The 17,393-nt window shown below is 35.9% G+C and overlaps 1 protein-coding gene across 1 annotated transcript in view; it reads left to right on the top strand.

Moving 5' to 3' along the window:
* The window catches only part of CCDC138 (coiled-coil domain containing 138), a 77,782-nt gene that overhangs the window by 15,133 nt on the left and 45,256 nt on the right, over positions 1-17,393 (top strand). The window contains exons 5-12 of the mRNA XM_036756318.1: positions 2,339-2,526; positions 3,956-4,114; positions 6,182-6,301; positions 9,581-9,658; positions 9,763-9,870; positions 11,590-11,745; positions 12,676-12,792; positions 16,560-16,749. Coding sequence (XP_036612213.1) covers positions 2,339-2,526; positions 3,956-4,114; positions 6,182-6,301; positions 9,581-9,658; positions 9,763-9,870; positions 11,590-11,745; positions 12,676-12,792; positions 16,560-16,749 — 1,116 coding nt within the window. The remainder of the gene's footprint in view (positions 1-2,338; positions 2,527-3,955; positions 4,115-6,181; positions 6,302-9,580; positions 9,659-9,762; positions 9,871-11,589; positions 11,746-12,675; positions 12,793-16,559; positions 16,750-17,393) is intronic.

Here is a 17,393-nt window from a genome sequence, read left to right as displayed (position 1 = left end):
GATCCTCTGTGGCAAGAGTGAGTCCCCAACTTTCTCTTAAGCCTTCGTTTTCCTTGTCTAAGTAATGGTGCTATTCAGTGCTGAACTCTTCCCTACTCCTGGATGGGTTGGGGCGGGGGGGCAGGAGGAGGGGAGTTTTTCTTTCAAATTAAATTCTTTTTCCTTCTTTTCACTTTTATCTGTCCAGAATTATTAGCCTCTTTGATCCTTTTCCCCAGCAGTGATCTCTTAATTGTTATGTCTTTGTACCTTGATCAATTTAAGATTATTTATTTTTGGGAAAAAAAATCTTTATCTGGCCCTAGAATCATAAGATAGTTGATTTAATTGTTTAGACTTTTCTTTTTAACTCTGCTTATGTACCTTTCTTATGTTTTTCTCAAGCTTTTATGTGTCACATATTTTGCTCCTCTCTGGATTCTTTCAGTTAAATGAATTGATTATTCCTGTGCTGTTGAAAATCCTCTTACTTTCAAATCTTGTCTAAGGCTGAGCTTTTCAAGATACACATGTATCTATGTATGTGTGTATATATATATATATATATATATATGTATATATATGTATATATATATATAAACACATGCGCATGCACACATATCTTTATATTTACATATTTTTCTGGGAAACTTTCCTTATCACCTTTGCTTTTTGGAATACCACATTCCAATTTCTTCTTAATCTTTTGAAAAATTAAAAAAAAAAGATTAAGATTAGATGTTCAGATAATTTTCTTTGAGAGTTAAAATTCTTTTTCTTCTCTTCTTGTTGTTTGAAATTGAAATTATAAAGTTTAACCACTGTATTCCTTGGTGATTAAAACTTGGGGTTTCCCTTGATTGGTGATATGCTGGTTTTAGCAATCAATACTTTAGTTTTTGTTTTTAATGCTTGTGGACAATTTTCTTGCATTATTTCTTGAAAACGGTAGCCTTAATTTAACTTCATCATATTTTTTGGGAGAGTGCTTTAGTCTTCAGGTTATCTTCACATCTTTTCCTCAAACTCAGTAGCTTGGATGTGTAGAGACCTCTTGTGTTCTTTTATTACTGCTGTTCTTTAATTCTGTTTTGCCAAATTTGCATATATATCTGTATTTTTAAGTTTCACATATGTAATTTCATTTTTCAGAGTCTCTTTTCTTTTGAACAGATTTTCTGTTATGTATTTTAAGTTGTCTCTTCTCTCATTTTGTCATGAGTTCTTCTTTGAGGGCACTGATGTTTGCCTTCACTTAAGTCATAGTTTTCATTGTTATTTCCTGTGTATACATTCTTTCATCTAATTATTATATTTTAATTTTGCATTTCTCTTTGAAACCATTCTGCAGTTTTTTGATGTTGATTTCTTACTTCTGGTGATTTGTAGAATATGTTTGGCTTCCTTTTTCATTGGGGGATTTTTATTTCTTCTTACTCATTTTTCCTTCTTTGTGCTATTATATTTTTTCTACTTTACTTAGGATTTAGGTTTATTCCCAAGCTTGCTTCATTGGCCTTCTCGCCCTCTACCCTAGTTTTCTAAGTTAATTTTAAATCAAGTGTCTTCACCTTTTGACCCTACCCCAACTACTACTTTGCATTTTTCCCATCAAGTTTCAGGGTTCTCCTTGAGCTGGGGACAGGGAAGTGGCAGCAGGTAGATGTGTGCTATGTGGTATATGGCCCACTGTGTTGTGCCTCACTCCACTTCTTGTGTAGTACTCTTTTCTTCTCTTAAGGGGCGGGCATATCATAAGGTCAGACTGAATCACTGCTCTGGAAAGAGAGCTATAGAAAATGATCTGGGAAAGCTCTAAATGGAGATCTTTGTACTGGGCAATTTGTGCCTCTTCAGCTTAACCCTGGTATGTTAACGAAGAAGGCTTTTCTTTGGGGTATTTCCCATCATCATCTCTCGTTATTTTATTAACATTGTATGTTGTTGATTTGAAGTGGTCTGGGTTCTGCAAGTAACTCTGATCCACCTTAGTCTGAGTCACCTCTTTGGTTCGTTTTTGTTGTCATTGTCAGGAGGTGAATAAGTGTTATAAGTTAGCTATCTTATCTTTTAATGTTTTATGTGAAATATTCCAAATTCTTTAGAACAGTGGTCTCCAAGCAGTAGAGGGGATTACTTGTTACCATGTTCACTTTTTTGCTGTTTGTAAATTCTTGGCGGGGTGGGAAACACAGCTTCTCCCATGAAAAGTTTTGGAGATTCCCTGGGCTTATTATCCAAAAAAATTCCTTCAAATGTTGCTTTAATGTTAAAGAACGTTAAATCTGTACTTAGTTTTGCTTACTAATTTAAGTATTAATGAATAAATTTGACTTTTAGAATTTTCATTTGTTTTTAGATATTACCTTGCTATCTAATTCAGTGCCTAGTAGTGAGTATTTCTATGATGGATATTGTTCTCCATTGAAGTATACTGACAAGTCAGTATCGTCTAGCAAGATGTTTAACAAACTCAGGCAAAGTTCACTTCCACCTCATATCAATGAGATATATAATGAATTATCTCTGATACATCAGAAATTGCAGGTGAGACATGATGAATTGAAAATTTTGAAATGTTTAATTTTATGTTCTTAGCAGTTACCATTGAGTAAAATTTGAATATAAAGTATATTAATTATTAAAAGAAGTAGGGATAATGATGAGGGAATAATTAATGTTCGTCTGTGAGAACTTTTTTTAAGGGGAAGAAATGGATGGATGGGTAAAAATGGTGTCTAGGGGCCATGCCTAAAGGTAATTACACTAGGCAGATGAAGATATGTTTGTTTTATGGATGGCTTCTCTTCTTTAAGATCCTTGGGGGGTGGTGTTAAACTTGTGATTTGATAGATACAGACTTATGGTGAGGAAGTTCCCTCTACTAATGCAGATCAGCAAATGTTCTGCAATTTGTAGGCTTAGTGTTCACTGTGCAGTTGATGGACTTATCCAGGGTCACACAGGCAGCACACAATATCAGTCATCTGGACTTGAACTCAGATTTTCCTGACACTATGCCATACTGCCTCCCACAAGATCATAAAATCATAAATTTAGCACTTGAAAGGAAGTGAGTTTCCTTTTCTGAGCTTTAATTTCTCATCTATAAAATCAGAGATTTGGACTGTGGTTCTTAGTTCCTTCTCTCTTGTTCTTTTTCCTTACTATCTTAGCAGTTCCCTCTGATGAAAATTGCTCCATGGAGGGTTCCCCATATTCCTAGTAAATATACTTAAATTTTTTTCTTTACAAAACTTCTTCAGGAAACACTTTTTAAGAAAATTACCTTACTCCAAATCTGTTCTTTAAAAGTGGATGGTATTTTTCTTGAAATGATAGAGATTGGGACATAAGCTTAAATTCTGCGCCCCCGGCGGGGGAAAAATTCCCCTTTATTGGTTGTAAAATTATCTGAGCTTTCAAAGAAAGAGTATCCTTGTTTTTGTGTGAGTCCCTGCAAATTAGATCTTTGTGTGTTATTACCTATGTTTGTAATTCATGAAGTTTCACATTTTGAAGAAATCACTTTGCAGTCTGATTATACGTATTGGCCACAAACATTCCTGAAATCTTTCATAAGAGATTTTTGGGTAGAAACAAGCAGGAATATTATTGCTCATTCTTAAAGTAGTGTTATAACTTTCTTGTTAATAACAGCTCAGTTTATTCTCTAAGAGAACTGGCTTTTCATTTAGCATGCTTTGGTTTAAGGGCAAAAACACAAGTGTGGGCAGCTGCAACATGATTCTCTTAGACCAGCTTTCTGTGATTTAGCACATTCATATGTATTCTTTTGCAAGATTTCTGTTAAAATGTACTCATAATGCTATTTCTGGTTGTTGTGTATTTTCTAAAGAATGTTTATTTCATTGAAGTAAACTTATACCGAAGAAAGCAATGTTTTGCATCAAATGTATGTGTATGTTGGGTTTGTTTAAAAAAAAACCTGTAAAAATTTGATATTTTGATACAGCAAGAAACAGCGGGACAACAGGAGTTTGCAGCACAACTTCATAAGAGAGAACATTTTTTAAGTCAAAAAGAACAGCTGCTAATCCAACATGAAGTTGCTTTGACTAAAATTAAAAGTGTTGAAGAAGAAATTCATACAAAATTTCAAATTATGAAAGAGGTAACTTTATATAGAAAGATTTCAGTTTAGTGTAAGCAATTTTCTTCTTGACAGGGTTAGCTAAAAAACTGAGTTTTACTATGTGATTTCATTACGAGTGTACTTGGTATGAAGACGGCCCTATAGAAGTGAACCTTTATTTTCGTTTGGATTTAGGGAAAGTAGGACTTAAGAGCTCGAATCAGTGTAAAGAGCATGTATATGTTGAATGAAACCTTTTTGAGCAGTCATATTTTTCTGCTTTTGAGATTTTCAACCAAAAGTAAAGCTAAGAGCTTGAGACAAAACGAAGCTTACTGCTGATAGTTTTAAAGCGGTTAGCTGAGAAAAATGGAATGAAGTTAATTTATTATGTCGCTTATTCTTCCTAGTGAAGAAATTTGCCCAGCTAAGAAATATTACCAAAACCTAGGTCGTGTGTTTTTCTGTTTTATGTGATGGATTTTTAATATCTCTTGGGATTGAAAAAGTTTGTACTAGGGAGTGCTGTACTGGTGCTTAGCACAGTGTCTGGCATGTATTAGACTGAATAAATGCCTTTTGATCTTTTGACTTGACTATAATTTAATGAAATAAAATTATTTTTCCTTAAGCTCATGGAATCAAAATGCTAATAGGAATGTCCAGGCTGAGTGAAGAGGCAGTGTGGTACAGTCAAAAGGACAGGGGATTTGGAGTCAGAAGACCTGGGTTCAGATCACAACTCTGCCACTTACTGCTTATGTGACCTTGGGCAAGTCACTCAACCATCCTGGGCCTCAGTTTCCTCATTTGTAAAATAGAGGGATTGAATTGAGTGACATGTAAAGTCTCCTTTAGCTCCAAGTCTTTGAGTCTCTGATAAAGGTCATTGGTTTTCCGGATTTTTTCCTCATCTAGTGAGACTGTTTTTTCATGCCTTTGTACCTGCTGTGCTTAAAATGGCTGCAGTGATTACCTTTAGTTTTCATAATATTTATATAATTAACTTGAGAACTTGATTTTGGTTCTTAGTATTGTGAAACCTTCAAGCAACCTGCTTGTTTAAATACATTCTAATTGAATGAGAGGAAAGAGAACTATAAGTTTTAGCAGTTTATCTCTGAAGCTTGTCATTCTTATTTTAATTTGTAAAATAGTGAAATGTGGGTTTGAATCATTTCATCTACTTTATGTACCCATCATTTTTTTATACCTGTTTGGTTATTCTTTTCATACTTGATGATGATTCAGTTCTAGAGATGATATTGTTAAGAAACCCAGCTGCTTAATAACACCAAATGTTTGGGCCGATGCATCTTCTGAACATCTGCTTCCTGGTATTAGTTTCTGCTTTATCTTACCCATTTTGGACTACTTTCTAAAGAAAGCTCTATATCACGTTTATAGGATACTCTAAAGCCTTCCCTGTTTATCACTGTAGTAGTTGAGATATGCCTAGGCTCTGTCTGCATCATGCCCCCAAATTGTTTCTGTCTTATTCACTGATAAAGTAAACCATTCATACTGGTTTGTTATCATGTAGATAAAATATGTGGCTGATTGGCTTAGTATTCCTACTCTTTAGGTAGTTGTTGGATTGTACCTACAATCTTAATTTGGAATTGAACATTTGGACAACTGACAGATGTTTCATTGGATCTTTTCCTTGAGCTTTGCTCTCTCTGTCAGAACTTAGGATTTTCTTGGAAGAGATCAAATGTTGATTAATTAATTTTCATGTAACATAAATTTTCCAGCATTACATATCATTGGTATTTCATAAATGTTATTTGTGATATTTTTGTGACTGTCTTATTTTTCTGTGTTTGATTCTTTTCATTATCAAAACTAGATCTCTGAGTTTCATTCTTAGTGATCTGAATTTAGATCAAGTGGCCGCAATTCTTATGATGATTAAATCATCAGGTACAGTGAGCTTTGTGCCATAAAGTTTTATAATTTTGTTTAATAATCTGCATGATTTAAAATGATGACTATTTAAAATATCAATAGTTTTTAATTAATTGATGTTAGTTGGTAACTTTCTGAAAATATTACTGATACTGTATTCTTACCTAATTTTTAGAAGTTATTTTTTCCCCTCAGCATCACATTGAACAAATTAAGCACTTAACAGAAGCTCTTAAAGAAAAGACTAAAGAAAACAAGAGGCTAAAGTCATCTTTCGACACATTGAAAGAACTAAATGATACCCTGAAAAAACAGGCAAGAACTATTTTCATTCTTACTTGTGTGTAAAAAAATCTTAAGACATTATGTTTAGAGAAAGTTTGATAATAATAGTAATTTTATCAAAGACTATTTTTTAAGGATGACAATCCTTAAGTGGTCATTTTTTACCTCCATCACCTTGGTAACTAGCTTAGATATTGACAGTATGAAATTCCTGTAGATTACAAAGTGATCACTAGAGTTTTTCTTTTTTCAAAAACAAACTAGTCTAGTAGCCAATGAAAGAAAGCTGCTGACTTTGGGAGCAAATCGATGTCTTAAAACACTGGATTCTGGCCGTATTGAGTTTCTTAAGCCACTATTTTGTAGCCTTTGTTTCTTTTTGTTGTTCTTTGTTGTTCTTTTTTTACTTCTGAAAATTTTGAATCTCAGGCTCTTGGTGGTGGAAAAGCCAGGGCAGGAAAAAGAAGACTGTCTCTCTCTGTTTATCTTTGTCTGCCTTCATCTGTCTGTCATGTTTGAGGAGGAGAGATGTATGGATAATATGCTAAGCATTGGAATACAAATAGGTAAAGCAAGACAGTTCCTGATCTAAAGGTACAGTGACAAAGCAGATGATAATGCATCTTTTTAAATGTCTTTTCCACTGAAATAAACCCATACATATTTCTGATGTTTAGTTATTTGACAGTACATTTGTGGTGAGAATCTCCTTTTCCAGTCCTTTACTACTTGCGGTTTTTGAGAAGAGTAGTAGATGACAGCACCTGCAGAGGCAGTTGAGAGGTTGTAGCTTCACAGACACTACTTTTTAGGACAATGACTTGTGGTCTGAGAGGGCATTGATATCTCTGAGGCTCTTGGGTTTACCTGCCCCTGGATGGCAGTCAGTCAATGGGTAGTGTTGGTGTTGGTTAGAATGGCAGGTTCCTTCTCTACAGTGGTTGCTCTCCTTAATGATGGCTATGAGACATTGACTGGAAACAGGACTGATAGTTTGGAGGATATTGCAATTCCTAGGGCTCTTGGACCTCTGGATGTCCAGGGCTGTCTCCACCACTAGCATGGCAGGGAAGGTGGTGGTCAAGGTGGTATTGCCTAGCACATGTTGCCTTTTGTTTCTCCCTCTGAACCTGCTTAAACCAAGCTCACTTTCCTGCCCTATGTGTATATGGCAGTGCATGGTGTTGAGGATGTGGGACCCTTCTTCTTAAGGTTTATTCCTCTGGATGTTGGCTACAGAGGCCAGGCTGGGAGAAGTGCTGGTGGTCTGGGGGTGCTGCTATTCCTTGGTCTCTTGGGCTTGCCTGCCCATTGGTTGGCAGTTGGTATTGGTTGTGATGGGACTGGTGTGTCCCTGCACTACAAAGGTTGCTTCCCTCCATAATAACTGTGGGAGGTGGGCTACAAGTTGGACTGTTGGGAGCACTGCATTTCTTGGTGTTTAGGCTCTAAAATTCTGGTCTGTTTCTAATGGCATCAGAAGGGAGGTGGTGTCAAAAGTGATGATAGTGGTTTGACCCACCTGGCATGTGCCAATTCTTCTCTCCTCAGGGCACCTTACTGCTTAAGCTTGGATGGCTTACCTGCCTCATTGGTAGTAGTTGGTCAAATGTAGACTCTTGTGTTCTGGACTGAAAAAAATTGAGGTTGATGAGTTCTTCTGCACACTATTAAATGATAATGTTTTTTCACAGTAACTTCATGTTAGCCTAGATGAATATTGATAGGTTGGAGCTCTCAAATTATTGAAAGAAGCATATACATATATATGTGAATGAATATATGTATATGTATGTACATATGTACTCATACATGTATATATATTTCTTTTGTCACCTGTAGACACAAGTGATCATTTATCACTGCTGCTGGCAGAAAAAAATGGTAGGCAAATACATTTTTATGCTAGTATATACACATTTTATTTATGATGCATTGAGAATTATGTTTCCAGAATATAACATTGTCCTTTCTAGAGAGATTCTTGACATTTCTTTACTGAGTTGTAGGTTTAGTTGTTATTTATTTTGTAAACCTTTAAAGCACTATTTCAGTTTGAGTTGTTATTGCAAAAAAACACACACACATAAACTTTGGTACTTGCTGTTGGTGTTTTGAAAGATTATTGACTTTAGTGGGGTACTCCTACTAACACATTAAAATCCTTTGTTGGTCATCCTTGAATGATGAGCTTTTCTATTTTTTTGCTCTCCTGGTAATCAGATGACAGATCTGAAGGCTATATACAAAGTTATCTTTGTGTATACCACTACGTAATACTGAAAATACTAGCTTCATAGTATATACCAGAACTTTTACTCTTACTAGCATAGCCTTTAAAAAAGCCGATCACCTTTATAATAAAATATTGGAAATAAAATTTTAGTTGAGATATACATGGCAAAATGATAATTGCATTCCTATTACTGTTGAGGGCACCACCATCCTTCACCACCACCATCCTTCCACTCCCCAATCCTCACAACCTAGATGTCATCCTCGACTCTTCACTCTCATCCCTCTTATCCAATCTTTTGTGAAAGCCTGTCAATTTCACCTTTGTAACATCTCCCACATATGCCCCCTTCTCTCCTCTGATGCCACTATGACTCTGGTGCAGACCCTTATCTCCCTATACCTGGACCACAGAAATAACCTGCTAGTTGGTTTGCATGCCACAAAATTCTCCCCACTCTAATTCATCCTCTGCTCACATCAAAGTCATCGACTTATTTAATAAACTCCAGTGGTTTGTCACCTCCAGGATCAGATTTAAAACCCTCTGTTGTACAAAGCCCTTCATGACCTGTTTCCCTCTTCTCCTTCCCCCCTTCTAACTCCTTACACTTCCCCACCCCTCCTTTGATCCATTGACACTGGCTTCTATGCTGTTTCTTGAACGAAACACTCCAACTACCAACTTGGGGCATTTTCACTGACTGTCCTTTCATGGAATTCTGTCCTTCCTCATTTTGGCTTCCTGGCTTCCTTCAAGTACTAGATAAAATCCCACCTTCTGCAGCAAGTCTTTTCTAGTCTCTCTTAATTGTAGTCCCTTTCTTCTATTGATTTTTTTCCAGTTTATTCTGTGTATTGGTTGTTTATTCAAAGTTATTTGCATATTTTCTCCTTTATTGGATTGTGAGCTCCTTGAGAACAGGGACTGTTCTGGATCTTTCTTTGTGTCCACAGCATTTAGCACAATATTTGGCACAGTATGTACTTAATAAATGTTTGTTAATTGACTGAAGTATGATTGAGAATTGCATTAAATTTTATTTCTGTAAATATTTTACTTTTCTCTTTTAGTTAAATGATGTAAGTGAACAAAACAAGAAAATGGAAGTTCAGGCTAAAGGAGTTCAAGGTCGTTTAGAAAATTTACAGGTAAGTTTTCTACTCTTTCACATCAGTTTTTTTTAAAGTCCTTTTGTTTTTGATCATTTAAAAAATAAATGTCATTTATTTCATGGTGTAATATACCTTTACAGAGGAAGTGTGATTTTGTGGCAGTACAGAAGTGTAAAGCTATTTCTCTATCCCTTCATGAAACAAAAACTGCAAAGCAAGAAAAAACATCAACTTCAAGAATTAATAAGGTACAACATGAACAATAACTTTATAAATAGAAAGGAAGGCTAAGTTAGACATATTTGATGATCATTTTTAGCCATTTATCAAAAGTAATTCAACATAAAAAATTAGAGTATTATAGTCTGATGCTTAAATAGATCTGTGAAGCCTTTGAAGAACATAGAAGAGCAGAAACTCAGAATAAAAAGTTAATATAATAAATTTTGCTGTTGTGTTGCTTTTTAGATTTTTTCCCCTACTTCTCTTCATATTGAGATTTATTATCTGTTGGCAATAAGAATCTTTTACATACGATATATTATTTAAATATATATAATTATATAATATATGTAACATTATATAGTGTACAACGTATAATATAATATATTATATACTATGTAATAAGAAGAATTTTTTTGGCCACTGACTAGTCATAAAATGTCACTAAAAGCTATGTGTATTATTTTACCTTCTCTGGACCTTAATTTCCTCTTTAAAATAATAATAACCAGTTTTATATAATACATTAAGGTTAGTGATATAAGTACAGTCATTAATCTTATTTTACAGATAAGGTGGTCAGATTGCCATGGTCAAACATCTAGGAAGTGTTTGAGTCTGGATTTGAACCCAGATCTCTCTTGAGTCCCCGTCCAGCATTATTTCCACTTTTATACTGCCCTTAAGGTCCTTTCTATCTCTAAATACAGTGACCTTCTGATATAGAAGAGGCCAAAGAAATCTATGCAGTTATGCAAATTGTTTTTGAGTTACCACATCTTTAGCCTTTTTTTTCTTTCACATTGGCTCGTTTTCCGAGAATATGGTAATACTTGAAGAATTTTTTTTAATACAGGGAGCCACAGTATGAGAACTTCTTCCTCCAACTTCCTCAACAATCTGTCTATAAGTTAGATAGATTCTAGGGAGTTGCCTGGGGCATATAGCAAGTAAGTAACTTGCCCACCAGCCAGTAAGTGTCAGAGGTGCAATCTAAAGCTGTGTTTCTCTAAATTTGTATTTTTTTTAATGCTATCAATATGTATATACACATTTCAAAACTTCAAGAATTTGGTGCAAGTGGAAGTTCCTCAGTGCATTAGTAAAAGAAAAAGTAGAAGAAAAAGAAAAAGAAATAATTTACTAGCTCTCTGGCATTGAGCTTCTGCTGATTTAGCTAGGTTGGTTGTCAGATACACAGGTCTTTCTAGCCTGGCATAAGATCTGCTGGGGTTCTACAAGGATGGCTTTTTAGAAACAGAGGATACTTCCATGCTGTGAGGAGGCTTCTAAATAGGTTTTTATTTGTCATATTTCTTTTTATTGTTCTTTGAGGAGAGAAATTGCAGCACAGATTTCTAAAATAGGAATTTACTGGTTATCAAGATCTTTCATTTTGTTCATCCTTTATTGTGGTTGTTCATATCCAATTGTAAAAAGGAAATTCCATTGTAACAAACTTATGTAAGAAGCTTAGAGTAATTGCTGAGGCAGATATTTTCACACATGGCTTATTTTTTGGGAGGCTTATTTATTGCATAGTATGTTAACAAACATAAATGTTCATAAGGATTTTTTTGGTTATTTTGGAGCAAGTATAACCTTAACATCCAATAAAGACAAATTGTGTAGTAAAGTATTTATGTTGGTTTTTTCGCTATCATCTGATACATTTTTAAGTTGAGTTCCTGTATATGAGAATGAGTTACAATAAAAGAATTTATGACTTGATTTCTGACTTATAGGTTAATGGACGTGTCTATGAGATTTTAATTGTTTTGATGGAATGGATCTCAGACCATCATCTTAGCAAACTGAAACCAGAAGATGGTGAAGATGATCAAAAACAGTCATGCCAATTTTCTACTCATAAAAACTATATTCAAGAAAAATGTGTGAAGGTATTTTTTAAACTTTGAAATATAATAAGAAACCATATTCCATTTTTCTAAAAACAACATTGTAATTCAGGATGTAAAAAAATATTGAAAATAGTTTTCAGTGCTTTTCAATTCTAAACAGTTCTTGAAACAAGAGAACTTTTAAATTATTTTCTTTTATTGGTATTTATTTCAGGTATATTTTACTTATGTCAAACTTCAAATTAGTAGCTTGCATCTTCCCCTTCCCCTCCTCCCCAGTTCAGGTTATTGTCTTTGAGTAATAAAAATATTTCCTCTTATTTATAAACAGACTCTTAAGTAAATCTTTTCCCAAAAAAGGTGAAATATTCATCAGATGATAAGGCTAACAATACACCCCCACAGTAATAGCAATAGGGAAAAACACTTAGCATATTAATGATTTAGGTTTCTGTTTATACTTCTGTTGTGAATGTGGAACTTATTGTAGTTGATTATAGGTATCAGGACATTAATATTAATTGATCCCCGATTTCCTCTAATTCATTTACTTACAGGAAATATTTTATTGAAGAGGGCAAATTGTCTTACTTAAAACAAATATGAATAGTCTTGATAATAGACTGAATACAATTAAAATTCCAATAAATAATTTATTATTTAGTCTTTGTTGTTATAGAAATTAGCACATGAATTATAACTCTGAAAGACTGTAACTTTTTTTTACAATCATGTCATAACTGATGCATATAAGTCAGTTTTATTTTAAACAAAAATACTAGAACTTCTATATCTAAGAGAATATATTGTCTCCTTCCTTGTAGTCATTTTGAGGGAAGTCTTAGAGTTATTCTAAAAATGTTGTAATTGCTAAAAAATTTTTTTGAAAAACATTGTTTTGTGCAGAAGACATTTTTGGACATATTCAAATATAATGCCTTCATTTTTTAAAAATATTTTTTCCTCCAGCTTTTGCCTGTGATTGCAGAGCAGCTACAGTGGATGCCATTTGTTAACCTCAAACTGCATTTGCCTGTAATTAAATTTATTTATTGGTCTATAAGGCAGCTAGATTATGGAACACAGGTAATTAATAGTATTCTGTTTTCAACTAACATTGATTTATTATTTTTTCTTGAATATAGTCCCAGATGACCAGCCTAGCTAAGTACAGATAGTGTCTTTACCAAAAGTCTAATAACAAGGTACTGATTTGGCCACAGCAGCCCATGAAACTAACAAAAGTACAAAATGCCACTTAGTCTTATGAGGCTCTTGTCTGCTCTTGCAATAATGGCTGCAGAGCATTGAGAAAAGGGGCAATGGGTAATAAGCACACAGCTTTTAGATAGTAGAAACATTAATTAAGCTGTTCCTCTAAATGGGAATACCCCACTGCCCATTCTCTCAACCCTAACTCCACCAATGAATTCGTATTCTAATCTTGCTTGCTCTTTGTACTGTGTCCTCTGGATATCCTATTCTTAACTATAACTGCTAATAGACTTCCTTTCATTTTAGACCTCTTCCTCTCATGATCTTTCCAATTCTGGCACTCACGGAGACATGGTTACCCCAAGATGACACTGCATTCTTAGTGATCCTATCCAGTATCTGTTGTGCCTTTTCTTCTACAAACCCTCTGTTGCCCCTCCACCCTCAATATACAAGTCCTAGAAGGGGAACTGGCATATTTCTTATTCCCCACTTCCATTCCTGTTCTTTCACTATGTCAATCATCACTTAGTGTCTCCCCCTCCTTTGAGATTCACTCTATTCAGATTTGTCACCTAATCCAGATCCTGATGATATCTGTTTTCCAGCCCCTGGGTCATTCTCCCTGGTTTCTCTTTTTTTTTTAATTCCATACTTTATTATTTAATATGTTTTAGTTTACAGCATTGATTTCCACAAGATTTTGAGTTACAAATTTTCTCCCCATTTCTACCCTCCCCCCTACTCCAAGATGGCATATATTCTGATTGCCCCATTCCCCAGTCAGCCCTCCCTTCTGTCACCCCACTCCCCCTCCCCCCCATCCCTTTTCTCCTTACTTTCTTGTAGGGCAAGATAGATTTCTATGCCCCATTGCCTGTATATCTTATTTCCCAGTTGCATGCAAAAGCAACTTTTTTTTTTAAGCATCTTCTTTTAAAACTTGGAATTCCAAATTCTCTTCTCTCTTCCCTCCCTACTCACTCTCCCTAAGAAGGCAAGCAGTTAAACATAGACCACACATGTATCATTATGCAAAACACTGCCATAAATAGTCATGTTGTGAAAGACTAACTATATTTCCCTCCATCCTATCCTGTCCCCTTTTATTCAATTTTCTCCTTTGACCCTGTCCCTTTTCAAAAGTGTTTGCTTGTGGTAATTTCTTCCCCCTGTCTGCCCTCCCTTCTATCATTCCCCGTTTCTTACCCCCTTCCCCCTACTTTCATGTGGGGTAAGATACCCAGTTGAGTGTGTATATTATTTCCTCCTCAAGTCAAATCTGATGAGAGCAAGATTCACTCATTCCCCCTCACCTGCCCCCTCTTCCCTCCCAACAGAACTGCTTTTTCTTGCCACTTTTATGCGAGACAATTTACCCCATTCTATCTCTCCCTTTCTCCCTCTCTCAATGTATTCCTCTCTCATCCCTTAATTTGATTTTTTTTTTAGATATCATCCCTTCATATTCAACTCACCCTGTGCCCTCTGTCTATCTCTATGTATATATATGTATATTCCCTTCAGCTACCCTAATACTGAGGTCTCATGAATTACACACATCATCTTTCCATGTAGGAATGTAAACAAAACAGTTTAACTTTAGTAAGTCCCTTATGATTTCTCTTTCTTGTTTACCTTTTCATGCTTCTTTTGATTCTTATGTTTGAAAGTCAGATTTTCTATTCAGCTCTGGTCTTTTCACTGAGAAAGCTTGAAAGTCCTCTGTTTTATTGGAAGTACATATTTTGCCTTGGAGCATGACACTCAGTTTTGCTGGTAGGTGATTTTTGGTTTTAATCTTAGCTCCATTGGACCTCCGGAATATCATATTCCAAGCCCTTCCAACCCTTAATGTAGAAGCTGCTAGATCTTGTATTATCCTAATTGTTTTTCCACAATACTCAAATTGTTTCTTTCTGGCTGCTTGCAGTATTTTCTCCTTGATCTGGGAGCTCTGGAATTTGGCAACAATATTCCTAGGAGTTTTCTTTTTGGGATCTTTTTCAGGGGGCAATCTGTAGATTCTTTCAATTTCTATTTTACGTTCTCGCTCTAGAATATCAGGGCAGTTCTCCTTGATAATTTCTTAAAAGATGATATCTAGGCTCTTTTTTTGATCATGGCTTTCAGGTAGTCCAGTAATTTTTAAATTCTCTCTCCTGGGTCTATTTTCCAGGTCAGTGGTTTTTCCAATGAGATATTTCACATTGTCTTCCATTTTTTTATTCCTTTGGTTCTGTTTTATGATATCTTGATTTCTCATCAAGTCACTAGCTTCCACTTACTCCAATCTAATTTTGAAGGTAGTATTTTCTTCAGTGGTCTTTTGGACCTCCTTTTCCATTTGGGTAATTCTGCCTTTCAAGGCATTCTTCTCCTCATTGGCTTTTTGGAGCTCTTTTGCCATTTGAGTTAGTCTATTTTGAAGGTGTTATTTTCTTCAGTATTTTTTCTGGGTCTCCTTTAGCAAGTCATTGACTTGTTTTTCATGGTTTTCTTACATCACTCTCATTTCTCTTCCCAATATTTCCTCTACTTCTCTAACTTGCTTTTCCAAATCCTTTTTGAGCTCTTCCATGGCCTGAGGCCAGTTCATGTTTTTCTTGGAGGCTTTTGATGTAGGCTCTTTGACTTTGTTGACTTCTTCTGGCTGTATGTTTTGGTCTTCTTTGTCACCAAAGAAAGATTCCAAAGTCTGAGTCTGAATCTGAGAGCGTTTTCACTGCCTGGCCATGTTCCCAGCCAACTACTTGACCCCTGAGTTTTTCGTCAGGGTATGACTGCTTGCAGAGTAGAGAGTATTGTGTCTTCAGCTTGAGGGGCTGCACTGTTGTTTTCAGAGCTATTTCTACACAGCAAGTTCCGCCACACCAGCGCTACTCCCCTCCCAAGAACTGCCAACCCGGACCGGACTCAGATCTAAGCTGGCTCTGCACTCCTGCTCTGATCCTCCACTTAATTCCTCCCACCAGGTGGGCCTGGGACCGGAAGCAACTGCAGCTGTAGCTCTGTAAGCAGTCTCAGAGCTGCATCACCTCTGCTGCCCCTGGGGCGGTGGCCCAACCGTGAACTCCTTTCACTCTGTCCCCACAGCTTTTCCCAGTAACCTTCTCTGTTGTCTTTGATGTTTGTGGGTTGAGAAGTCTGGTAACTGCCACAGCTCACTGATTCAGGGTGCTAGGGCCTGTTCTGCCTGGCTCCAGATCTGGTTGGTCCCGGCACAGCCCGCACTGGGCTCTGCTCTGCTCCCAGTTCTGTGAGGTAGACCTTACCCTGCGACCATCCAGGCTGTCCTGGACTGGAGCCCTGCTTCCCTCTGCTATTTTGTGGGTTCTGCAGTTCTAGAATTTGTTCAGAGCCATTTTTATAGGTGTTTAGAGGAACCTGGGAGGGGAGCTCATGCGAGTCCCTGCTTTCCAGCTGCCATCTCAGTATTGTATATTTTAATAAGATCTTTTTTCTCCGTTATCTTATCCTAGATGAATTAAAATTTTGTTCATGATTTGGACTTATTTTAGGACAGGTTTTGTTTTTTAATATAGAATTTAAAATACAAACTATTTAGAATTTGTATTTTGGCTTTGATTTATGTACACATGTAGCCATGCTGTGAAAATAGTACATCTTTTTAACAGCATTCAACTATGACAGCAACAATGAGGCGACTGGGTGAAGAACTCTTCAAAGGAGTAACTACTGGGACTCATGATGCTTCTCCAGAACTTTTTGTGGCAGCTAAGCCAAAGACAGCAGTTTTCTTTAAGAGCCCAAATTTATCTTTAAGATTTCTATCAACTTTAATTATACTCAAAACGGTAACTCAAGGTAAGCTCTCAAAATCTATTTGTAGCTTTACTTTTGGTAAACACCTGGGATTTAAGGGAACAGCTTCTATTGTCTGCTTGGATTTTATAGTTGTAAAGTATAAGGTTCAGATTTGGGTTATCATATTAAAATTCTTTAAGTTATTTATCTGATGCTATTATGAGTGTTTATCATAACTAGACACTGATTGACAGTGTGAATTAAAGTAGAGTTTAGTGCTCTAGCTATTGGAGATTCTCATAATTAGTTCAAAGAGGGAATTTATTTTGGAGTGAATTTCTTTGTCCACCTAGTGGATGAGGAACAGGAAATGTTTTAGAAAACCTGAGGCTAGTCACCGGGACCCCGGTTAGTTAGTTATATGATCTCTGCCAAAATCTTAAGTTTCCTCAGACACATTGTTTACTTTCTTTACTTGATTTAAATTGTTTTCTGTTTCTGCTTTTAATTTGCCTTTAACACTCTAGACTTTGTGGTAGGAGGGGGAGAAAAAAAGTGATAGACCAGTATCTGAGCCTTGACATTATTGTAAGTGGTGTTCTTCTTGGGTGGGACCCTAATGCTTCTGCTTCCTGCCCATGAACCTCCAGTAGGAGAAAGGAATAGTAAAGCCTGATGAACGTGCCTGTAGTTTTATACTCCTC

The sequence above is a fragment of the Trichosurus vulpecula genome, chromosome 4, assembly GCF_011100635.1.
Source record: "Trichosurus vulpecula isolate mTriVul1 chromosome 4, mTriVul1.pri, whole genome shotgun sequence".
NCBI lineage: Eukaryota > Metazoa > Chordata > Mammalia > Diprotodontia > Phalangeridae > Trichosurus > Trichosurus vulpecula.
This window is presented reverse-complemented; position numbering and strand designations above follow the sequence as displayed.